This window comes from Nanorana parkeri, unplaced genomic scaffold (genome assembly GCF_000935625.1).
Source record: "Nanorana parkeri isolate BGI_ZX_2015 unplaced genomic scaffold, ASM93562v1 scaffold52, whole genome shotgun sequence".
Taxonomy (NCBI): domain Eukaryota; kingdom Metazoa; phylum Chordata; class Amphibia; order Anura; family Dicroglossidae; genus Nanorana; species Nanorana parkeri.
Genome location: NW_017306320.1, coordinates 354,335 through 381,639, shown reverse-complemented (window position 1 = coordinate 381,639; position 27,305 = coordinate 354,335). Strand labels below are relative to the sequence as shown.

The 27,305-nt window shown below is 39.8% G+C and overlaps 1 protein-coding gene across 1 annotated transcript in view; it reads left to right on the top strand.

The window, feature by feature from the left end:
* Positions 1–27,305, top strand: part of ASTN1 (astrotactin 1) — a 436,540-nt gene that overhangs the window by 296,552 nt on the left and 112,683 nt on the right. The window contains exon 5 of the mRNA XM_018575081.1: positions 4,025–4,168. Coding sequence (XP_018430583.1) covers positions 4,025–4,168 — 144 coding nt within the window. The remainder of the gene's footprint in view (positions 1–4,024; positions 4,169–27,305) is intronic.

Sequence of the window (27,305 nt, the reverse complement as noted above, 5' to 3'; positions counted from 1 at the left end):
ATATGTTATATCATTATATACTGTGAACATTGAATCAGGCTGATCACAAAAAAATGATCTCAGCATGCCAAAGTCAAGTCAGCCTGTGTTTAACTTGTATTGTCTAATTCCATTTCCGCTTGTGAATGTGGAGATAAGTGCCGCACTCCCAGACTCTGATAATGAACGTGTGTGTATGTCAGGAATACAATAGATGTGTCATGAACATGCTTCATCTAATGCCTATGAGCACTTAGCATTCATGTGCATATCATGTATACTAAAAAAAGAAGCTGCATGTTATATATCTGATAAAATATGTTTTAAAATGTATATACAGTATATGATTACACATTTATTGACTCATATATAGAGAAGTGGGAAGTGAGAAAAAAACTAATCATTTATGGATCTCCATAGTAATTGCCTTTTTTTCCCAGTATGATATCACTTTATTGCTTCAAGACAGTCTAATTTTATGATATTTTGCATGGTGTTAGGCAGTTTTCTAAACGCTAAGAAAAATGGGGCAGCCCTCGGAGGTGCAGTGCAGATGTTATGGGATTGTAAACGGGATGTACAGCCTCAAATCCTCTGACAGTTTTTCCACCTCCCATTGCTTTTATGTTAACTGTCTGAATTGGCATCTTTGGGAACAAGCTAAGAATACAACTGCTTTTTTTTTAGTTCTTGACTGCTCATTACAATCCTTACTTTGCAAGTGCAAAAAAAGGAAACAATTGATAGAGTTTGATGGTACTGTAAAGATTAAGATATTGTGCTGGTCTCATGATGAGGGAAGGATGGGCATAGTCAAAACGTCCTAACATCATTCTTATAATGGAAATTGAAGTGTATGTTTAGCCAAATGTTTGAGGCAATGGTAGTATATGGTGCACTCCAAAATAGCTTTTTCCTATATAAGTGACTCCTGAAGTGATCAGAAGATGCTGCTGTCGAGTGAATCTGAATATCATGGGAATCACCAGCACATCAAAAGTTGCTTTAAGACGATTTAAGAATCACCAGGGGTGAAAAACCACAATAATAACTGACAGATTCTAATCATTTCCTACTCTATCCAATACTCAAAAATATCTGGGCTTTAGATACCCTTTGACAGTTTAGAGTGTCCCCGTTTGCAGTGAGCAGCCGGTACACCACCACCCTGAAAAGTATTTTGTGGTAGATCACTTTTCAAAGGGTGGTAGAATAGCGACTGGCCATGGTTCAGGAGGCAATACTACCACCTCATGAATGCCATTTATTTCCTCTTTTTTTAACCCAATAGGGATTTCAATTGCAATACACATACAATGCAACAATTGCAATCAATGAGACCTGGCCACAAGCATGTGGGTACATGGTTGAGGCATGGTTCCATTGATTGCAATTGTTGCACTTGGCAAGCGGCAAAGCCTGCCAAATGAGACATGCTGTTTGAAATTTCCTGCGACTGCAACCCAAAGCATCACAGCCACGGTTTGTATACCAGCCCACTATTTTAGCTTTCAGGTGGGCGGTTGGGGTCAGTAAAAACGCGGATCAACCATCTGTTTTTGCCACCACTCTGAACGAGGACATACTCCCATCTTCACTATACCCCTACAGACACAGAACAACCTGGGAGCTAGTTGTACCTTAGCTTCTTGTGTAGGTAGAACCTGGGAGAAGAAGGAGCACTGGCATTACGTTTTGTTATAACATAAATGATGATGTGTGTAGAAGAAGGGGACTGAATTAAACAGAACTGTGGAGAATTGGCAGCAGTGTTAGTTTCCAACTATCCTCCAAGGCTCATGTGGCCGTGCTTTCCCCCTAATTAAATATCAGCATATGGAAATGCAGAATTAATTATTAAGTTTTGGTGGATTTTGTCCTGTTTTCACCCATGATGGCCAAATATATGAGGAATCAAGCACAGGCTGGGTGACACTGTGTCTCAGTAGAGAGTGAGAGGCAGGGGTTTGAGCTTGAAGGTGGTTAGATGTCACCCCCAGGGACAGTTCAGTCAGTTGACAAATACTGAAGAAACGCACAACCCACCTTTCCCCCAAGAAAATCTGGTGTGAGGGAATTTATCTTTTAAAGGAAAGCTAAACTAAGTTATTACAGAGGCTGCCATTGCTGATATCTCTTTTGAAAAATGTTAGTTCCATGGCTTTCACGCTGATCTAATAGATTAATTACTCTCTGGAATCAATTTCAGATCGAGATTTCTAACTTTCCTGACCGACCTGCTTAATCAAGGTGAGTGACTCGAATCAGGGGGTCATTAGCAATGGCAGCCTATATAGTTGTTTTAGTACAGGCGTCCTTTATAGCTGAATTTCAGCCTTGCCTTCCATTTTGGACAGTTGTACAGACTCTTAGTATAATTTTACTACACAATGTGAGCTCCACACAGTGTGCATTAGAAGCTCTAGCATCTAGCTCTTTCCTCCACAGTCTCGCTGTCTTTGGTCCAGCCCTTTCATTCATTAGATTCCAGTTCTCTCAATCATGGAGGCTAAGCATCACATGTAGGTATTGCCATGGCTTCCTGTTTTCAGGAAGCTATATAAAACTCCCTGCAGGACCCTCCCACTAGCCATGATCTGTCTTCATTTTATAGAGAAGCACAAAGACCAAGCCATGGGGGTTGATTTACTAACCTTATAAACACACCACGAACGTGTATACACCTCTGTAGTGTGTTCCCTCCCAGCATGATCTATGAGTGGAATCTAAACACCTTTGTAGTGTGTACACACCCCGCAGGTCTGTTGTGCAAACCCTGCCCTGAATTGCAAGGTGATGTTGTGTAAATTAGCTCTACATTGTGTTGCTTGCGTTGATGAATGCAGGAATGTAAATGTATGAGCTAACCATTTTTGTCTAAACTGTGAAGCAGCATTATATATGCATCATGTGCATGATTTTTCCATATATGGCATTAGTGGAAACATGCTTATAGAGACTTTATGGTTGATAAATACGCTTTGCTGTGTAAAAATCACACGCACCTGGTGCGTGCGTGTGTTTAGGTTAGTAAATCACCCCCATGATGTCATTGATCTAAAATAAGGTATTTTAGATTTTTTTTTTATAATTTCATCAGTATGGATATGAGGGGAGGACAAAGAATAACAAGGGAAGCTAAAATATAAGCAGATTAAAGGTTGGCTTTAAAGCTGAGCTCCAGGCAAACAACTACAGTATATACACAGATGTAATATAATCAATATTTTTCTGTCTATTCAGTCCTGAGATTTTTACAGCCCTGCCACATAGCACAGCCCTGACTGCCACATAGCACAGCCCTGACTGCCACATAGCACAGACCTGACCTTTCTCTGCTGCAGTGTAATAACACTTACAGGTTTGTTCCTTCCTAGCATGTGACTGGACAGTGAAATGAGAAGCAGCATCCTCCTGATGAGCTAATCTCTCTAATCTCTCTGTCTCTCCTTCTAACATTATACCCATTTTTGGCAATGAAGCACAACTGATCGAGTCCTTCCAAACGGTTCTCCTCATCTGATCTCATGATATGCTGGTACCAGGTCAAATTCAGGCATAGTATTACACTCATATGTATTTATGAGTGCAGAGCTGCATTCATTTGTGTCTTTTGCATTTGCCTGAAATTCAGCTATAAACGTATCCCATATTTCATTGTGTCATTATCCATAATATGGTCACATTTAGCCCCATTTACGTTCCTAACAAAACAAACGCCTCCAAATGTGTGATTCTCTTAACAAAATATCTTCTAACATCCGAACATACTCTCCACACCTTTTTAGCTAGCATTAGCTTTGAATGCACAATTAGGGGTTCCTGTTAGGCTGATGCAATTACTACCTGTTAGCTTGACGGTTTCTCGAAATAAAATTGAATTTACTTGTGTGGACTATTGTAGCGTAACTGTATTGTTTGTCACTTTTAATGTCCTTGAATGACTGCAACAGTTTTCGGTGTGCCAATCACACAACTCATTTTCTTTTCTTCTCTTCACATCTTGTTGTTCTAGTTTTCGCTCTGAATTCTGCATCTTCCGGAGGTGAGAATGCTAAGATGTCTCTGATGAACAAGTACAAGGAGAGCATGATATCTAATAGCTCAGCCGACCCCAACAACCAGCCCACGACGCTGCTGTCACACGGTGCTTCCAGCCAGCATAAGCGAATCAACAGCAAAATGCGAGGTGCCCGTGTGTGAGAGTCTGTGTGGGTGCATTTCTCGCATTGCGTAAATGCCTGTTTTGCTAATTAATGTCAGTGCATATGCTGAGCTGACGTGTGTGTGTGTGTAAGACATATTAGTTATACTGTCTATATAAGTATGTGTGGTTTTGAATTATTTTAGACTTAGGGCCCACATATTTATTATAATGTCTATATAAGTATGTGCAATTCTGAATGACTTTAAATTTAGGGCCCACATATTTGTTATACTGTCTATATAAGTCTGTGTAGTTCTGAATGACTTTATACTTAGCGCCCACATATTTGTTATAATGTCTATATAAGTATGTGCAGTTCTAAATGACTTTAGACTTAGGGCCCACATATTTGTTATAATGTCTATATAAGTCTGTGTAGTTCTGAATGACTTTAGACTCAGGGCCCACATATTTGTTATGTCTATATAAGTATGTGTAGTTGTGAATGACTTTAGGCTTAGGGCCCACATATTTAATATAATGTCTATATAAGTATGCGTAGTTCTGAGTGACTTTAGACTTCGGGCCCAAATATTTGTTATGTCTATATAAGTATGTGTAGTTCTGAATGAAAGTGTGCATTGTATTACAAACTGCCAAAGCTATCACTGTTTACATTTTTGTAAACTTTATTAGTCATGTACAAGGTGTACACTCCATTCAGATCCCTGCACAGCAGCATGGTGTGCTGCCATGCGGTGACCTGCGATGGCATTCAGTGCACTGTGACAAAGACGACTTGTTTGCTTTTCTCCGCAGTATTATGCACCACCCATCACACCGGCGCTGTGGTGTGAGCAGGGCACGTAGAAAACAATGGTTTCATATGTGTCCTAGCTGTGTCCTGATCCCGTGCACTAAAATGCAAGTCACTGCTATATGTGTGAACGGGCCTTAACGTCCTTATGGGAGGTATGCAATGTAGCCTCTTGCCTCTTATGCCGCTGCAACACATCTGCAGCTGTTTACACTGCATAACTCAGTATTTATCTACCACTGAGCATCAGCAGCAAAAAATGTGGTGGCAAAAGTGGGAGCCATTTTCGCACCAACCAAGTCCATCCAATGCGTTATTGATAAACATGTACCGCTGCGTATTTTAAGTAACATAAACCGTTTTTATGCTAAGGGCATATTAATAAAGCAGTGAATGTGACTTTCACCAAACATTCACTAATGGAGATTCTATCATTGTCATTTAAAACGCATGCATCAGGATGTTTCAATTGCAGTTAATGTTCGGTGATTGTCAGATTCACCCCTTTATAAATGGCCCCTTAAGTGAGTAGCAATTTATGTTGTGACGGAAAATATTTTACAGCCCAATTTGAACCAAAGAATTTCCTTTCTTAGCTTTGGATAGAACGGGGAAGGGTTAGAACTTCGGTTACCTTTTAATTGTTTGGAAGAGCAAACAATTGAGGTGCAAAGCACAAAACTTCCTATATCATAAATATAGGCAACTCATATGCACAAGACGTCATGGCCTAATAAGGGAATTTTGTATAGTGGATATTAAATAATATACTACTTAAAGTGACTCTCTATTGTGCCCCCCTCCCATGACCTATCTCACCCTATCCTTCTGCAGATGTATACTTACCTCAAACCTACACCCATGGCCTCCGGAGATTGTTGAAATCCAACGCTGCAAGTCCTCTCTCTCTTGGCCATGCCTGCCTTGTAAAGTCCCATAGACTTCTCTGGGAATTGTCTACCTCCATCTAATGGCCGTGAGATGAGCCCCATAGACTTCTATGGGCAGCGTGGGATGGCATCAAATCACAGTATGTATGCATCTGTGGAGGGGGACAGGTTTCTGATGAAGAAGAAATGCTGAAAGAATGAAACATGTTGGCTAAAATTATATCAATCATACAAAACATCTTTGAAAAATAACTATTTGTCCATGCAATTTGTAGGTTTGTCCCTATGGGCAAGAATAGCTGTGCAATATGAACTATTTATTTCTGTCTGTGTCCATGTTTGGGAGATTTCGCCTCATTTTCAGTCTATTTCATGGGTGTCAGACAGAATAGGAAGTAAGGGGACACCCCCATATACACACAGACACACACACACATATGGTGGGGAAGGGTTATTAACTTCTGTTAGGACTTTATTGCTGTCTGTTTCTTTTTTAGGAGCATTTTTTTTTTTACTTTTGTACCTGTCTAGATTAAGGGTGCCAGAATAGGCAATCTTTTCTACTGGGACAAAGACAGCATTCATGATCTGACAGAGACTCCAATCCTTTCCTACTCTACCCAAATCTAATAAATAATGTTTTAGCAGAAATTCAGCTTTAAAGGGTTATTTCATCCCAAACTCATATTTGAGTTTTTAGTAGATACTTAAGGGTTTAAACTATCTAATGTCTCCTTATAGTTCTCAGAGACTCCACCAGTGAGATCTCCATGGTTGAGTTTCAAGTTCTCATTACAAGGGGATCCTACTTGCCTTATATTATGGTGAATACAAAAGGAAAAGTGAGAACATCCAAGGGTGATTGTGAACTGCCAGCAGCCCCAAAGTGTTCTGAAACAGAGCCAGGTTGTACCTGTAACAGAAATATTGTGAATGAACTGATCTTTGAAAGTAGAACATCAACCAAAACCTTCTTTTTTCTAATTTTCTAATTATTTTTTTTGTAGTCTGTTGCCTCACCAAGGAGACTTCCCACCACTTCTTGTCCCAGTGATACAACAGATAGGCCTGGGGAAAAAAAAATAAACAAGAAAGGTAAAGTGGAAAAGCAAGGTTCGTTAGATTGCACTTACCTAATTGGGGGAATCTAGTGTGGTGGCATAGAGGAGCGGCTCCAGTGATGGTCTGAAGGGAGGAGCTTGAGATTTTCAGATGTCAATTTTCCACTCCACTGCCCTATATTACTGAAAGTAGAATTACCTATTTTGAAGTCATGGCAGCTAGTAATGTGTTGGGTATCTTTGAAGATGGCCAATTCGATGGTGATAAGAAATGGTTGTGGACCAATCTTGGATGTTTCCTCCTTAACTGGCATTGACCTGCTATTTGATGAAGATGTGGTTAGTTTGCAAAATGGTACCTGAGGCAATGTGGTGTTAACAGGGGCCTCTTGTATGGACGCTGTTTGCAGATTCACTGATTTTGTTCTGTTGTTAAGGATATTCAGCCTAAGTCCTTTCCCATTACAGAAATATTATTTAGGATGTGTTTGAATTTTGTATTAAAAGGCTGATATGGCCATTAAATTCCAGTCAAGTATGGTTTGACTCTTTTTTGGGAAGTAAGGAGACTTGGTAGAGGCTGAAGATGGCCAAGCGGTGGGCATAAATCTCCTCAACAGGGACACACACAGCAAAAAAATTCTGTCAGGCTTTAAACCTTAACAGCTTTCATTGATGTCGGTGTCACCTTTGGAGAGGTTATCCTCATATTCTGCCCTGAAAAAAACAACAGCAAGTGAAAGCAAATCTCCCCAACTGGGACAAAGACAGCATTTAAACATAACAGAGTTTCTAACCCTTCCCTACTCTAACAAAAACATACAAAAAAATATTTTGGGTGTAGTTGTACTTTGAGAAATGTTTGGGCAGTACATTGGGATAAAAAAAATAAAAAACCTATCATCTATGTAAAGAAAGCAAAACATGCAATGCGATTTCTTGTTTTTATGTGTAATTGTAATTGGTGAGGCGTTCAGTTTTTTATATTATTGTTTCTTTTTAAATGGGTTCCAGTCAGAGGTAGAAAACAAACCTGCTGAAGGCAGTAGATACATAAGAGACACACATGTGGATGAAATAGTCACATATGTGGATAGTGACTTACATGTCCTTGTCACAGGTATAAAATACCCACAGTCAGCTCTTTATCCTTGCTGGTAATTCATTTTGCAAAGTCAATTTCCATTCACGGCAATTTAATAATAAGTCTGCTTTGCCTACAGTTGTACAAAACCTGTTATTGCAAGCGTTGATGATCTAGAAAAGAGTTTATTGTACCTTGTTAGCCATAGATCATAGCAGGAAAATATAGGAGATACCGTTCATAGATACACAAATCTATTTTGTCATGTAAGCCTCTGAGAATATTCAGCTGTCTTCATCAGGCATGGCGTCCTGTCCTTTATCACTTTCCTGTCTATTTAGTTCTGTGACATTAATACACGTTCATTACTTGTTGTTGTTCGTAAGGTTTCATTAATAAACACTGCTTATTTCAACATTATTATTTTTTGTGTTCCTTTGTTGGTAGTGTGATAACTTTGCGTCAAGCTGACATGAGTACCAATGTATGCAGTTGATGCTAAATACTGTTCATGGAATAATAGTCACTTCCTTCTTTTTTAACATTTCTATAGAGGATTTGCTCCCAGCTACAGGGAAAGCTGAGGCCTGAGTGTTTTTAAAACAATGTGAGGTGTTGCTTGAAAGCTTTAGCGGAAACTCCTCCAACAATGATGCAATATTTGAAGGGCAAAGTGGTATTGGTGTCTAAAATTATGTATACATTTTCACCACTGCTGTTTGACTCAGCATGATGGCAGGGCATTATGACTGAACCAAGCATGTGTGACAAATGGGGGTGACTCATATTTACTCCAACCGCTCACCAAATACTTCTCAGGTGCTGGGGATGAAAGGTTGTATTCATATTTACTCCAACCGCTCACCATATACTTCTCAGGTGCTGGGGAGGAAAGGTAGTATTATCCATTTTATGTTGGCCTTGCACTGCGGACCTGACTGAATTTTGAGCAGTATGTGGCCCCTTAGGGACCCTCCCACCCTTTTGGGCAACCAGTGACTGCAACCAGTCAGATGTACTGTTCATGTATGCTGACCTTCAGAATACAATAGCATCAGCGGCAGATTCATCCATTCTCACCCTTTAGCATGGATGGAGGAATCTGTTAGATTTCTATTTGTCCACCCCGCATAGCCAACTTTAGTCTTGTAGATTGTAAGTTCTCATGAGCAGGGACCTTTTGTATGGCATTGTGTTGTACTTGTATTGTCTTCCCATATGTTGTAAAGCCCTGCACAAACTGTTGGCACTATATAAATCCTTTATAATAATAATAATAATAATAATAATAATAATAATAATAACAATAATAGTCTTGCCATAGCAGCTAAGAGATTAATATCTGTCTTGGCAACAAACAGGGTTACTGGTAGTCTGCATTCTGTTTGGTATGAAACTCTGTTTTCTCTCACACCAGTTGAATTTTAATCCCCAAGGCAGGTCTGAATGTAATAGTTAGCTGTTTGACACATACACATTTTTAAAGTCAATCTATCACAAAAGGGTGAAGGGCTTGGAGAAGGCAGGAGAAAATAGCTGATTTGGAAACATTCTCCAATTCAGCTAATTTTCCAGTTCAGCTATGTTGTCCTAGATTGTTCACTTCTCCTGCCTTCTCCAAACTCTTCACCCTTTTGTGAATAACCCTGCAAATGTTCAATAGCATCTGTACTTGAAAAGAGGAGACACAATACTTAGTTCTTCCATCGCTGCAGAAGAGGAATTGCTGCCTGAAGTTCCTTCGGTAACTTTCCCTTTTGGGAGTGTCGATGTTCTGTGTTTCCCTGCAGCACTCAGTGTTTCCTCACGCCAAACCATATTTAAATATCAGGTACAGCAATGTTGATGGGAGAAACCAGAGAGAACAGCGGGAGACACAGCAGATCAATGTAGGTAACACTTAATATTTAAATATTCATTATGTAAACACAAATTAATGAAGAGCTGTATTCATTAAAACATCATTACATTAATTTTTTAAATGCAGCCAGTGTACATACCTGACGTGCTATCAACCTCTTGCATTCCCTGTACAACAAGGCTGGAGTATGAGGCAGAAGCAGTACAAGGAGTCAATAAGTTCATGTGCTGACAAGAAGCATGCTGATAAGAAGAGAAAGAGAGATGAGCTCATAGCTGTGCTGCTTCTTCTTTAACTGTCCAGTCAAAGGCAGGGGCAGACCTAAGACATCCTAGGATAGGAAGTGGGTTAAAGGAGAACTATGAGGTGAGTGATTTACATTCATCCTCATAGTTAGAGCCGACGTGTGACAATGAAACTTTCACAGGTTGGCTCTATTGATCGGGAAGTGAGCGAACACATACAGTTGCTCGCTCACTTCCCGATCATCTCCCTGCAGAGAGCATTGATCGTCAGTCACCGCTCCCGCAGGGATTCCCCCCTCCCCTTTCAGGTCCTCCAGCGCTGACTGGAGGAATGGATGGGGGAGGGGGTGGGCACAGCTGGCTCTGCCTCTGGATAGGCAGAGCTCTTTGTCAATCAGCCAGCCTGTGTGGATTGCATCCCAGCTGCGGCGCTCTCAGTATATAGTGAGCTATATCCCGCTATATACTGTGCTTTGTGTCGCGGGAGGATATTAGTATATGCCCTCCCGTGACCCTAAAGAGAACTATAGGATTAAAAGGTTAACCCATAGTTCTCTTTTAATGATGATGGTCATTAGACCGAGGACATCTATTGGCAGAAAAAAGTACTGCGAGCAAAATCTCTGGATTGGAAATTAATATTGCAGCAAGAACTGGTTTTCTTATTTTATCTTTAAATGGTCTACACATTTGTCTCTTGTTATTTTTGGCTGGAGTTCTGCTTTAATGTTTGTGACAGAGGCACTTTAAAATTAGGCTTTCTGTATGTGAAAGATAGCAAGGAGCCTCCGTGACAGAAGGAATTGGGGTGGACCAGTGCACTACGGCAATGCCTAAGGTACTGAGCAGGCGGTGGGTGTTACTCAGGGCCGGATTTCCCACAAGGCCAACCAAGGCCCGGCCTTGGGGCAGCAGGGAGTACAGGGACAGCCGGGGTGCGGAGTTCCTATCTCCCGATGCCTGGGACATTCAGTTCCGGGCACTGGGCGGGTAGTTGTTTTCTACATTTGGCACTGCTTTGGGCAAGCAGAGCTAAATGTACAGCAGGGGGGCCGCTGCTTGTTTTGTACAAGTGATTTCTGCCTGCAGGTCTGCCATTCTCCATAGGGGGGTTTGGTGGGTTGGCGGGCGCATTGAGAAACCTGGCCTTTGGGCAGAAGAGAGAGTAAATCCGACCCTGGTGCTACTTGTATGCATTTGAAGGCTTAATGTTCAAATTTGACTGGAGTGGAGGGAAATGGTATGTGCTAATGACTTCTCCTGTCAATTCCCTAGCCCTGTTAAAATTTTATCATCTCATACACACAAGTTTGCTTTGAAACAAAATATTATTTCAAAACCAAGATCTGAGTTAGGAAATTGAGTTACTAGGCCCCAGGAGCTAGGATCTGGTGACGCCCATTATGCAAATCCTCTATATTCAGTCTGTTAGCCTGTCAATGTCATTAACTCGCTATGTCACAATTACAGGTCTAACAATCTGAATTGTAATCTACACTTACAATCTAACTGGTATAATGTTTTCTTGAAGCTGTCAGTATTTGTGATATCAGTGACACGAGCCATTTTACCCTTTTAATGAATAATTAAGGCACAGGAGGAATATATAATTTCTTCTATTTATAAAAAGCTTCTTATAAATGTTAATCTCTGTCTACAAAATGAATATCTTGACTGGGGTCGTGTGAGAGAGGCTGGCATTATCCCAGCTTGGTGTTCTGTAATTGGTCTGCTGTGTGCTTACCACGGTATGGAAATAACTACATACAAAGAAAGGCGTGTAGGAAGGACTGTCAGAGCACACAAAGAACAGAAGTAATTAATTGAGGTTTTTAATATAATTATCTGGGAAATGGGCAATAATTTCCACTGACTTCACTTTTTTGTATCTTTAAAGTGTAAATGTTGAACTAGATCTTATGTTCATGTTTGGGATGCATCATTCTACCATCAAGATATATGTGGTAGGTTTATTAGAAGGAAAGCTTAGTTTATATCAGGGCTGGACAAATCCTGGGAGCCAGGTCACCAATTCTTCCTAAAAATTTAATCTGGTGCCTCGCCTTTGATATTCTCTATAGTTGTTGTCAATGGAGCTGGATCCTCAAAAAATCTTGCTGACTCCTGGATTAGACACACTGGCTCCTGAATGCCACATTAATTTGCCGAGCCTTGGTTTATATGTTATATTTATTTATTACATTATGTAACAAAAATATTATTAACATATTATTGTAGTCAGGTAAATATGAGAAATTATATATTGCTATATATAGTATATATTATTTTTATATTTACCACTTGCTGTGAAATAGAATTGAATAGCAGGAAAGATTAATCTATGCATCCTGCTGAATGACACAATCCCCACCTCTCCTACCAGAGTATCTGACTAGGTTACAGCTACAGTTATACACAGACTACCAGAAAGCATGCAGATAGAGCTGGTTTTTAATAACAGAAAGCCCAGCAGGCTGTACAACTGAAGTAAATGTTTATTTGTAAATAAATATTTTATGCAACTATATAAAAATGTATAAAAAACACTAGATTTTAATTGTTACAGTTTCAGAATTTTTTTTTTTAAAGTAGACTGTGGCCAGGACATGGACACTAACATACATTTACATTTTGTTCAACCGCATCTGCAGCTACAGAGGTCAGTGAGGGCATGTATTAAAGCTCAGTTATTGCTTGTCAATATGAGAATATTAAAATACCATAATCTAGTCACAGTTATACCTTAAGCCCTCATTTTGTTTTAGGTTACTGGAGAGAGATGTATTGGTGTTGATTGTCTATAAGCAAATTGGCTGATTACTTTGCAAGGGAATGTCCCCTTAGCTTAGTGGTAAAAATGTACTTTGCAAAGAATACCCAATCTTGTACAGGGATTTAAAATAGAAAAACAGTATTTTTCCTTGTATATGATTGGATGATAGAAGTCAGCAGAGCTTTACCTCATTCACTAAGCTAAGAGAAAATGCATTTGCAAAGTGAACAGCCTATTTTCCCTTATTAAATTACTCCCATTGATGTAACCTGTATTAGCCAACGGCATTTTACCTCTCTTTAGTTCAGGGCTATCAGGTCAATGAAAGACAACTGCTGATTGGTTGGTGTGGGTTACTGTTCTCTAATTTACCACTTAAAATAATTTAGGAAAGGAGGCAACTACAGAAGTAAACACTGCACTTGGTTCTATTGTGGTGGAAAATACTTTACAGCATTTAAGTGCTATATTTAAGGTGTATTCTAATCATATGTTTCTTCATGTTTCTTACCTATTATAATGGTAATGTTAGGTGTTTGGTCTGATGGAGATTAAGGGATGATCAGCTCAACTTTGATTCAGCACCTCAGAACATGAATATGATACCAAACTAAATGCATCTCCTTCCTGAAAATGTTAGTGCTTGGCCACCATGCTGACCCTCTTGCAATATTTTGAGTTCTTGACTTCAAACAAATATGCAGATAATGACTTCTAACTCCCCTCTGATTTTTATGATCTACGTACTTGTTCTGGATCAGAAACCAAGAAAGAATTGAAGTCAGTGTGTCAGCCTAACAACGAGGCAACTAGAATTTTCAGGAGCAAAACAATGCCAGCTGTATTTCTTTCATCATAGATTTACTTTTACTGCAATTAATACATTCATCTAAACGTGCCCCACCTGCACATATATACAATCGATAAATATTAGCAATCTTTTTCTTACTATTGTTAAAAACAAGTCAACTGGCTTTACATTGACTGCTGGAGTTCTGTATGAGTCCTCGCCTGTACTCATTCCTGTTTACTGACCTGGAACACATCAAGCTGGGAATTTAGACATAGGACATTGTATTCAGGTCCCCAGAGGTATTGTAAATCAGATTGCCTAGAGATTAGCTGTGTAAATTGTGCAGAAAACTGGACCTAAAGTAATAGCAGCATTCTGCATCTATTCACCTGTTTTACTCCTTGTATCATTCATGCGCAATGTTATACTTGCTGACAGGTGTAATCAGACAGGGCTGCGTTCTTTCTCTTGCAATTTACTAACATAATAATGCACTAGACAAACCTAAAGGAGAACTCTAATAAAGGCTATCTGGTTCTCAATTCAATATAAAACATACGGTAACCGTGATGTAGACAGACAACAGCCCAGCACTGTTTATGGAATCCACCGTGCCTCTGGCAGTTATATGTGGAGGAATTTAGAAAAGTAAAATGTTTTTTATGTCCGCAATTCCTCCACAATGAGCTTGAATTAAAAGAAATTATGCTTCTATGATGCAGTTGATGTGTATTCTAGATTATCACTGACCAGGATGTAGTGGAGGGAGGGGGGTTTGAACAGAGATATATTTTTACAAGGTGTCAGATACTGGAGTGCAAATGAGCTTTTCAGGTGTTGCAAGGAAAGTAGATTAATTGGTTGTAATTAATAATTTCTACAGCTTATTGTTTTATGATATCCTGCGCTTACATGAAGATGAGCTCTAGAAAAACAGGATATTGTCTTTAGAGCGAGTAGCTATTAACATCAAATATAGGAGAGGCATTGCTTAACTCCAGTGATGCATTACTGGCTTCAGACGTTCTTTCCTTCAAGATTAAATCTGTGCTCACTGAAAGTAAACCCAGATAAAGGGACGTACGAGGCATTTTTTAGTCAGTACACATTTCTATTCAGTCATTTTACATAGTTAGTCAGGTTGAAAAAAGACACAAGTCCATCGAGTTCAAGCTATAGAGATAAGAGGAAGAAAAAAAAGCAGAAAGAAGAATAACCTAAGACAAAACAGAAAACCTAAAACAGAACGCTATGCCCACAGTTACCCACGGTTGATCTAGAGCCATGGTTCTCAACTGGTGGGTCATGACACAAAAGTGGGTTGCGACCCGGTGTTCAGTGGGTCATCACATGCCTTCCATTACCCAAGGTGAGAGGCTGCTCTGTCTCCCCCAACGCAGCACTGTCAGTTCTCATGCCAAGTAGCCAATAAAAATACGCTTCCCGGCCGCAAAAGGGAGCTCCATCCATATGTGCATTGCTTATGGTACCACAATGCCTTGCATTCCATTGAAGTGTGACTTGGGTCACGACTTAATGACCAAGAAGAAATGTGGGTCCTGGGGTTACACAGGTGGAGAACCACTGATCTAGAGGAAGGCAAAAAAATCTTACAGTATTAACCATAGTTCAATTTGCTCCAAAAAGGGAAAAAAAAAATCTTTCTTGATCCCACAAGGCAAGCGGATATTCCCTGGATCAACAATCTCTGGTGCTTAATATAACTATAAGAACTCAATATCCAGTAATAAAGGGAGTGTGATTAAAAACATCAATTACAAATTGTTGCGATAACTTCAATTAACATAAGGTGGGGTGGACAAATTAACATGGTGTTCAGGAGCCAGTCTGTCCAATCCAGGAGTTTTTAGGGGCCAGCTCTATTGACAACAACAACAAGGAAAACCACAAAAGTTGAGCGCCAGCTGTACTTTTTTTAAGGAGCATTGCTACAGGATTGGGATTTGTCCAGTCCTGACTTAAAGTATATCTAAACCCAAGCGCAAAAATGTAATATAATTGCTTCCTACTATTCCTAAAATGTGGTATCTGCATTCATTTTCCATTTCCAGACCTTTTTTGCCTGTATTGTCAAGTATTTCTAACAGTTACACTTATCCTGTCATAAAACGACAACTCTCACTTACTGCACTGTATCTAGGGAGAAACACCTAGGCAACTTTTCAGATTTGGACTGCAAATACCTTCCTGTGCTCATCTCCACAATATATGGAGGGAGTGTTCTGTAGCTGTAGCTGGTCATTTTTTATACTTGAAGAAAATGTTCTTAGCCTGAAAAAAAACCCCAAAATGCAGCCACCACATCTAAGAACTGGTGCACTGAAAAACAATTGATAAATTAGATATAATTTAATAGAGAGTCTATTGTTTCTCATCGGGACACAGTTCACCCACAAACTTGCATCAAGAGAGAGGAGTGGTGAAGCATAAATACTGTGTTACGGAGCAGGAAGCAAAACGTCCATATGTAAATGTGGCTGCTCCCATATATGTACCCATTTACAATCTGTACCCGGTAGGAAGGTTTTTTTTTAACAATTATAACACTATTTTTTTTTATTACGCTAATCACATTCACATATACTGTATACAAAAAAAAAATACCAGTCAAAATCAAATGAAAATATAATAATATACTGTGAATTACTAATGCAATATAACGATATTAAACACTTATTACTGGTACTGTTTTTTATTAAGCTAAGCTCATTCACGTGTACTGTATACAAAAAAATTATATCAGCCAAAAAAAATTTAAACTTTGTACTAATATTTGCAAATAAAATTCCAACATATATTATATTCTTCATATGAAAAATACCTTTGCTTCATTCCTTGTCATTTAAAACACAATAAATCACCCAATTTTCCCCTTTATTACCGTCTGTGATCTTTTGTCACCTTTGTAGATGGAGCGCTCACCAGAAAATGTAATGACCCCTAAATGAATAGAAGATCTCACAGCATTTCCACTGGGGTTTACGTTTCCTTTTTTTACAGTTCAATCCATCATCGTAGGGCTCTTCCAATTTTTCCATTCGGACCACCATAAAATAAGCTCTCATAATGGTATCAAGTGTATTCATTTTAATACACATACCCTGAAATTGTTCACATTGGATGGTGCTTACAAACAATTATTTTAATGCATCCTTCTGAAGTCATATGGGGGGGCTGCAGAGGGGGCTAGGGTTATTATTGAAATTGATCATTGCCTTTTTGTAAACTGAAGGGAGTACAGCAATACCCAAATCTTAAGATGGAAGGATTATGTTAAAGTGACCCTTTCAGCATGTGGAGCAAAATCAACTAAACCCCCAAAAAACATTCTGGGTTTAACCAATCATTTTTGACATATACATTCTTAATGGTCCACATACTTGGGCGCATTGCAGGGATGTGTCCATTGCTTAAAGGAGAACTATGAGATGAGTGATTTCCACTCACCTCATAGTTCTAGCCGACCTGTGACAATGAGACTGTCACAGGTCTGCTCAGTAGATCGGGAGGCGAGAGAACACATACTGGGTTTGCTCACCTCTCGATCCTGTCACAGCTCTCTGCCGTGACAGGGGAGGGGCTGGATTCCCCTCTCCCCGCTCCGATCTGCCAGCGCTGACTGGCGGAACGGACGGGGGAAGGGGCAGTTACAGCTGGCTCTGCCTCTAGATAGGCAGAGCCAGCTGTCACTCACGCAGCTGGGCGGATCTCGACGTCCATGTCGGGATCCGCTCCGGCTGCGGCGTCTCAGTATACCGCGAGCTGTAGCTCGCGGTATACTGAGCTTAGGGGAACGGGAGGACGCTAGTTTGTCGTTACTCTAAGGAGAACTATGGGGAAAAACATTGACCCCATAGTTCTCCTTTAAATTAATTGTCCTGGAAGGTGCCCCCCTTTATTATCTCAGAAAGGTGTGAATACCTGCTTATCCACTATGTGTACTGTGGTTCCTTCCGCTGGCTCCCACATCCTGTAGTGACATAGTTGTGGTGGGAGGAACCACAGCACATGAGTAGTCTTAAGACATGGTCTGCGAGAAGGGAAAGTAGCTACTTTTTCTTTTCCAGGCTGGACGTGAGGTTGAATTTGCTCTCCATACTGACAGGGTCGCTTTCAGTGGTTCAAAATTGAACAAGAAGGTTGAAAAGTGTATAATGTGAATACAATCCTATGTAAAGTTAGTAAGTGGTATGTGTGGTCAGCTTACTGTACAATTCCAGAGCTATGTAAAATTTCCACCTCTAAGAATAACCTTTCCCTGTGATAGTGTTGCATGAAAGCTATTTGTTTTCCTTGTTCTTAGCTGTATTTATTGATTGGCCATAGCTAACATCCCAGATTTTTAAAATGTAAATGGATCAGTTGTATATGGGGAAAATTATCTCCATGCTACAAAGCCATATCTTATTATAAAAGGGTTATTAACCTTTGTCATGAAACACTTATATTTAAGTGCTGTAATTGATAAGTAAAACATTGCTGGTCTCAGCACTGGGAGTGGAATATATTTTGAGCTTTTCTGTATGCCTGAAGTTTTTTTACGGCAAAAAAGAAAATTCGCTCTATTGAATGTGCATTCTGCTAGGCCGAATAATGAAAGCTGGAGCAAAATGGAGCTGTTACCCGTCAATCAATAAGATTTCAGCATAAGTTCTAGAACAAAACAAAACCTGACTGACATAATAATAACTGCTTTTCATTTGTTTTTAGTTTTCATAAACAATAAGGCCAGGAGTAACTTCTGTGATTCCTAACTGTAAGAACATTAACGTGCGTTATGCCACATGTTAATGTGCATTGCACTAATATGCCCAAATATATGAACAATTATATTCAGGCATAGTTTAATTTGTTTTGCATCCAAGATGGCGGCGCCCATACATGCGCATGGCGTTGCCCTATGCTGGCATCATGTGGTATCATGCCCCCTGCCTCCTGGATTGTGTGCGCTTTCAGATGCAGAGGTTTGTTGCCTCCGCAAACAGCATAATAATTTGTTTCATCAAACGAAACGAATGAAAAGGTTTTTCCCTTTTCATTCGTTTCTTCCGAAACAAATTTTTATGCCGTGCACATGTTTAGCACAGATGGTTAACTTTCATGCGTTGTGGTCTGCTAAAACACAGGGTAGCTATGGTGCTTTGGTTATGGGCAATGGGGGTGATATAATATGTAGTGAATACTTTACAAATCCCTATATTTAAAGTCATCCTTACTGTTCCTTTTGCTATCTCATCTAATAAAACCTGAGCTTGGAGAATGTTGTAAGCTCTTTATTGCTCTCTCTCTCTCTTTCTCTTATATTACAGCTCTCCAGCAATCCCTAGACAGCAGCTGTGAAACTCTGTGTAAAAGTTGGGATTGTTATAATTTGCATATATTGGTATATTGGAAAAACCTAGTGATACAACTTGAATACTGCAGATAGATATTCACTTGGTGTGGCCCAGTCCTCCCTGTGTCTCCCCCTGTGGCCCCTGCCTTAGCCTTCTTTTGTCTTGGCAATGCAGCATTCATAGCACACAATTACATCTGTTCTCCTAATAAAACTGACCCGGAAACGCATTAAGAAAATAACCGCCGGGGGCGGAGCTTGCCAATGGCCGCGGCTGGATGTGTTTGTCCTTAGCTCCGCTGCAGTGAACTGGGCATCGTACTGAAAAGTGCCACCACCGGCCGTCCCACCGCTCACAATGGGATCCAAACGGGGTAAGAAATCCCAGGGCTCCAAACCGGACCGCTCGCGGAACCCGAGAGCCGCGATTAACAGCTTCTTTGCGGCTCCGGTAACCACGCGAGCGGCCGGCTCTGCAGGCCGCATGGCGGAGACACGTGGGGACTCCCCGGCTTCCCCAGACTCACATACATCACAGCCGCCTGGTTGGAGTGGTCATCAGAGGTTTTATTATATACAAACAATTCTGAGATATAATTGGGCGATATTTTACTAAATTTTTAAATGCTGTAAATTTCTGTACAATAAGAAGGAGGGATGATATTATTGTATCTAGGCAGACTTTTGAAGGTAAAGTGGAATATTACTGCACTTACAGTGTTGTTGACTCATAGAACATAGAGAATTGTGTATGTATTGCAGACATGTATTGCATATGTTTCTTTCCAAGACATACACTTTAAGAACCAGAACAAACTGTTGTCCTATTCTGCTATCTATTTGGTTCGAAGTTCACAGGCTAAGTTAGCAACATGATGTGTGGGTGGCCGCATGACGTCCCTTGGCAGCCTTGCTGCCCTAGGCTATGGCCTATGTTGGCTATACATAAATCAAGCGCTGAGGACAGGCCTGTTTTCATCTTTTGCGCTTAACACTGAACATATTCTTCATGTGATTTTCTGTGGTGCTTGCACACATTGCAGCCCTGTGCACTGAAAATTATTTTAGACTTGTTTTCTTTTTTTTCTTCTTCAGTATATTTCCAGTGTGATCTGCCTCTATATGTCTGTATTCAAAAAATACTCTGTAGTCTTCTAACTTTGTGTCATCCCATAAACAATATCCCTCCATTCTTTATAGCAGGGCTCAAAATTTCAAGTCCTAAGCTACTAGCCAGGCCTTAAAAGTTACTTGCCACCAGTTGCCCCACCTAACCGCTACCCTGCCCTGGCCAAAACTCCGCCAGGTCAGCGGTGTGACGCAGAGTACAAAGATCAGTACCAATGCACAGTACAGAAGTCAGTGCAATGCAGAATACAGAGGCCAGCTGTGTGACGCACAGTACACCGGTCAGCAATGTGACGCGCAGTGCAGAGGTCAGCAATGTGACGCACAGTACACTGGTCAGCAATGTGACTCGCAGTGCAGAGGTCAGCAGTGTGATGCGCAGTGCAGAGGTCAGCAATGTGGCGGACTGGGCCCTGAGGCAGGGTGGCAATTGCCCCTCAAGGCTCTCTGATACCATTGCAAACGCCCCCCACCGCCACCGAGGCGGGCACTCAGAGAGGCGGCTCTGATCACACCTGTTATCGCTACCTCTCTCTCCTTCGAGCCGCTCTGCTGCTGCAGCGGCCGAGAGGGGAGAGATGAAGTGCTTGCGGCGGTGGGGGGGCATTTGCAAAGGTATCAGAGAAATTGGGTCAGACTAATACAGCATGTTATTAATATGAGTGGGCCGCAAGCGACGGGCATACTGAGTGGGGCAACTCAGATTAATAATGTCCAAAAGATGTGGACTGGGAGGGGGGGCTCTTTAAGACTGCTCTAGTCACATTCACACCACTGAGCGATCCCTCTCTCTCCTCCCGAACGCTTCAGCTTCAGCTCCACGAAGCGGGCACTCAGAGGAGGCGGCTCTGATCGCACATGTCAGCGTTCCCTCTCGCGTTTCCGGGGTCACGCCCCCTTCATCAGATGCCCCGGAAACGCGTCATCACACAGTCTTCTTTGCTGACACACAGACACGGCTGTGCAGCTATCATAGACTTTCTCTTGGGTCCATGCACTTACTCTTTATATTGTTATCAGACCGACCTTTGTGAGTATGTTTCACATTTACTTTTGATTTTGTTCTTAATAAATTTGTCTGCACCAGGAAAGGCGCCCCTTGTTTGTGTTTTTTCACATGACAAAAGATTTCCCAAAGTATTAATCAAATTTTGCAGACAATGGTTTTCTTTTAGCATAGTTGAATTATCTGGTTATGTGGACAGCAGGCTACGGTTCAATTTGCTGTTTAGGTATAAATCACATATTACTAATATGCAAAGCCAAAATATATATTTTGTTATTCTATTTTATTAGTCCTGACCATAATAGGTAAATAAAATATGTACAAAACCACTATACCTTTGCTTTATCACCCTGAGTTTAGGCTTTACTTTTTGCAGAACTTGTCTGCACAACTATATGCAATAGGATGATCTGCATGGCTTTAATGCAGTAGATACAGTTATATTCTGTTGATTTATCTTTAAAGCAAGCTCAGTAAAAGCCTGGTTAGTCACCTTTAACTAAGTATTTTTAAACTCAGGTGATAATAGCAGACATTTTTCCTGATTAGTTCTAATAGCGTTGAAAAGTCCTGTTCACCCATTATGACACCTAATGTTAAATTAGGAAAGCAGTAATTAGCAGAACAATTTCTCTTCACCATTACATCATTATCAATTATAATAAGTCAGATGACCTTTCATATAATATATATAAGTCAGATGACCTTTCATATAATATATATAAGTCAGATGACCTTTCATATAATATATATAACACAGCCCACCAAGCATCCACATTGGCTATTAGCAATAAGCATGACACTTACCTAGATAGGTGCAAAAAGGATGATTTATAACACATAAGCCAACGCAAAAGTTTTAACACGTATGGTTATAACACATCATTATAACACGTCTGACCATTAAACTTTTACAACTACTTTTTTAACTAATACAAAAAAAAACTTCCTGAAATTTCACCAACTCAGTATTCCATATAATTAGTGGGAAATTACTATTCTCTAATATCAGTTTGATCTTATGAGGCAATTAATACCAGAGGAAACTGAGACAGAACATTGAATAATTCTTCCTCTTTTATGTCATTTGGGTAGCTAGTCAATGCAAAGACCAGAGAACTAGGTGAATGTGCTGGTTTTGGTTGGCTCTTGAATTGGACTTTATCCTCAATTATTTGGCTTAACTGCAGTAACTGCTTTTAGATGTGGCTTAAATTATCTAATCATTTATAAATAGGAATTTCATGATCTGCCTTTATTCATGTAGTCAAGGATGTGGACTACACCAAAAATGCTTCTGGTCAATAAAGACAGAAGTGTGCTAAGACTGTGATCACTGCTGGACAAATATACTTTGCTGCATGAGTGAGAGAAGGCCTGTTCATAAATCTGCACTTGAAACTGAATGCTTCTCCAATATGATTTTTAGTTGCGTCTAAACATAGTTTGAAACACATTATAGCAAATCATTGAAGTAGACATTTAGTTAGCTAAAGCACTGTGTATCAGAAACATCTACCACGGCTTTTTTAATAGCCTTTTTTTGCATCTCAGTATCTGATCGCCTTTAGCCACTTTCTGTCTTCATGTGCTCGCTCTAGCATTGGCTGAACATCATTGCTCCTCACTAGGTTCCTCATAGCGACAATGGTGGCCATGCCTGCTCAATGTGTTGTGTGTTGGCAGGGCCACTTGTGGTCTCCACCGGGGTCAATCTGACAGGGTGACAATACATGAGCTCAACTAGGAGACAGTTATCAACCCATAAAAGGAAGTGCCTAGACAAGGACCTTCATGGCACAATTATTCGGTATTATTTTAATAAAAGCTGTAGATGTAAAACAAGTAAAAACAACATCTGAAAAGAGATTCTAGTAATTGGGTTTAGATTGCACTAAAAAGCATTTTAGAATTGTTGTGTTTCCTTTTTCTTCACCGTTTCTCCTCCAGAGATGTGATCTACCTCTATTGACTTCAGTTTGTTTTTCTAATGTCCTGTTGCTTACCTGCAGTAAGGACATGCATTAAAATGGAGGAAATGCTCAAGTGTTAACAAGCCCTAGGGGTGGCCATAAACGAGTCTGATAAACATAAATTTTCAACAAACAGTTAGGTTGTGTAGGGGTTAAAGTGATAATGAGCCCCTCTGAGTATTACAGTTGATCTATGTCGAAAGTTGAACATTATTCCTAGTTCTCTCTAGGAAGAAAGAGCCTTCCACTGCATATCTTCAACATACTTACATTGGCCGACTTCGTGAGAAGGATCTTAGCAGTTCTTAGCAACACTTGATTTTGATGTGGATGGGCAGACCTCTTAGTTTCATTCTACTCAATGAGAGCACTGCTGGTCTGTGTCCATATTACCCCAAGACTGCATAGGTGAGAATATCTATTTGCTACTGAGAGATTTAAAGGGTTCATACTGTATGCCCAGATCATGCACACTAACATATTTACATAATCTGAACAAGCAGTAAAGGCACTTTAGCACAAGTTCACATTCATCTCTGTGTTTCTAAGCACTGTGAAGAAATGGTGCACTGTATTTTTTTATGAGAACAGAATCTTGGCTAACTGCCAACCCTCTGATATAAACACAAAACTGGTCTTTCTAATCTGTTAGAAACTGAATAAAACCTGAATTTAATGTATTTGTTGTCAGAGGCATAACTAGAACCCTAATACAAACATAAAGTTATGTTTTTCAGACCAGCTCAAACCTCCTCCCATCGAATCTGCATGCCTTCGAGGGCCCTGGTGTACAGCATAGGTTCCTGCTCCACCTGGTCAGCCCACAATTTTAAAACACCGCCACGTGAACACGGATCTTCTCCAAATATCACTTTTTTTAAATTCAGCATGAAAACAGATTGAGGGGAATTTATCAAAACTGGAGCAGACAAAATCTGGAGCAGTTGCGCAGGGCAACTGCTCAGCTTCTCTCCTCGGTTTGTTCAGTTAAGATTTGAACATGAAAGAGAGAAGCTGATTGTTTTCCGTGCACAGCTGCTCCAGATTTTATCTGCTCCAGTTCTGATAAATTTCCCTCATTGCTTTTAAAATATGAGTTACCTTTTAGATATTTTGTTGCAGCAGGCAACGTGGCTGAATTGAAGTTTTTCTAACCCCCTCACAGTGATCTGTCCTTATAGAAAGATTTAGGGCTGAAATTAGTGCGTTAACGCTAATACATTTTTTGCATTAGCTTCATTAACATACAATGCAAACCTGTCACAGCCGCTCCTAACATTTCTCCCACAAAGAAGGAGAGGCTAAGTAGAAATGTTAACCCTTAAGAAGTCAAGAAACTTTAACCCATGTAAAATCAATTTAAACTGCAATATGCATTTTCTAATATAATTTTTTTTAGCTTATGCTATGTGAATAGGAACATGTAACAAACATAAACTAGGGGTTTTTCCAATTTGGCTGCAAAGTGTGTTTCTGCTCTGTTGTTGTTCATTCAGCAGGCTGGAGGTGAAGGATGTTACCACTGTAATATTCAAAGAGGCACTATAAGGACTGTTGCAAATATGAAGTAGATGTGCCTTGAGGTTCCTAATGAAATGAGCAATAGAAATTTGAAGGAGGTAGGGAAGGATAGGTAAGCTTCTGGAAAAGTGCAGAACGGCCTAAGATTTTGCCATGTCAAAAGGGTTTAGAAGGTATTTGTACCACTAGGTGCCTTTCTTTATGCCTGTAGAAGCTCGCCTCCCTTCCAACTAATGACAGGGTCCCCTTAACTCCAACAAAGAAAGCGGTGTTACCTTCCTGGCTATGCTGTCTGCAAAAGGTGTATCACAAAGGTGGCTGGACAGAATTACAAGTCCTTAGTAAATAAGGCAGTTCAGTTATGTATGTGTATTTCAACTGTGCATTTAGTCTGGCGTTCAGCTTTAGTCACTTGTTGACAGCCACCTCATTTGCAGTACACCGAAATCAAGAGCAGCTAATGAGATAACTGTCAATAAGTTGTTAAATCTCTCAGTAGGAAAGAGATTTAACCGCCCGTGCATACCTAACTTTAATCCCATCAGAGCTCCCATTAAACCTACCTAAATTCAACAATGTATATATAGAGACTAAAACATACAGCCAGGAGTGTTGCAGGGGGCTGGTTTAAGACTTTTGCATGCAGTGAAATAGTGGAGGAAGTTTATGTTCCTTGGAGAACAACATTTCTTCTCTAATTTTTCATTGACTCCCATCATTGCTCAATAAAAAAAATAGTTTACCCCCCTACCAAACCTTGAATTGCCTTTGATCTCACATGGTAGACCACATGGAGCGTATTTAATTGTATCTAAACCCAAGAACCAACCAGTCCTTGGGTGTGGTGGTTGCTTGAGTTATTTTTCAGGCTTTTTTCTTTATTTTCACCTGGTGATCTTGCAAGTAGCACACTTCTGTCCTAGTATAGCATTGCTCCCTCAATCTACTGTATGTGTGGAGGAGCAGCATTGTCTCCCTAGCACAGGAAATTAGGATTATACAAAACAACCCCCTCTCATCTTCTTCATAACAAAAGGTGTTCTGTGGTTCACAGAGATGACAATGTTTTAGGTTTCAGTTCATCATTGTCAACTCACTACAAGGAGTTAGGAGCTCAGCGGATGTCTGGCAGGATCAACAGGTATTTTCTATACTTGCAGCACTTCAAAGATGCAAAAAAAAGTTCATGTTTTGGAAAGATGTACTGAATATGATTTTTTATTTCATTTTGCCAATGCATACACTTTAAATTTCACATGCTGTATATGTTTGTCAATGGCTGCTATGACCGTAGATTACCACTGATAAAATGACTGACTTTCTTTGCTTTCACCTTCTATTTTATACTGTCTCATATCAACATCGGTGCCTCTGCTTTGCATTTATCATTCCGAGTCTATCAAGGTTCTGTCCTTGGCCCCCTCCTGTTCTCCATATACTCCTTAGGCAAACTAATCAACTCTTGCGGTTTTAAATCACCATCTATATGCTGATGATACATTAATGTATATTTCCACTTGCATCATATCTCCTTATTTTATTGCAAATTGCCTTAAATCCATCTCTTCCTGGGTGCCTTCCAATTATCTCAAATTAAATCCAGCTAAAACTGAATTAATCATTTTCCCGCCATCTTTATAGCAGATTTCTATATAGCATTTGACCACCCCCTAATTCACCATTCCTCCCGTTGTTTAATATCTTGTATTGCCTTATATTCTGGCATATTATCGGACATATTAAAAATCTAATTAAATCCTGGCATGTCCAGCTGTAAAAAAAACATTGTTAAGCTCAGACTATTACTAAATCACTCACACCGCCAATATTCCATGCATAATTCTGCGCGTTCATTAATGCAATGCGCTCCTTGTTGGCCATTTTTTTGCTTAACTTTTACATCTTCGGTTAATCGTATAACCTCTGCTTATTCAATCATCTTACTAAACCACTCCACCTCCTTGCACCAATTTCAGATGCCTAGATACATTAGGTGTTGTTCCATCATTTCAGTTCTGCTCAAAGGCATAAGGAGGCCTAGGGAAATGTTTTCTTTATTGGGCCTTCACCGCCTTCGTAAAACAAAATCTAATTGTTGTTATATATCAAACAAATTTCACCGTGTCGGCATATCTTAAATTTTGGATTTTTGTTGGAAATGTCACACGCACAAACATCTGCCGAGGCTCGCAGATTAACATTGCTTTAGGTTTGTGATCATCTGAGAGCAGAACAGATTAGAATAACACATTATTTCTTATCTTTTTACTTGACCAAGAATAACAAAGATCACTTTGATCTCAAAAACTGAAAGATAGCGATCAATTCTTGATCCTGTGATGTTTATGAACATTTTTTGTTATGTTTATAAAGTGAAACTTCAGGCAAATATCATAAGCTTGGGATTTTGGGTTTATTTGGCATATAAATATATATAGATCTATCTATCTATCTATCTATCTATCTATCTATCTATCTATCTATCTATCTATCTATCTATCTATCTATCTATCTATCGATCTATCTATCGATCTATCTATCTATCAAGATAGATAGATCGATAGATAGATCGATAGATAGATAGGTAGATAGATAGATAGATAGATAGATAGATAGATAGATAGATAGATAGATAGATAGATAGATAGATAGATAGATCGATATATAGATC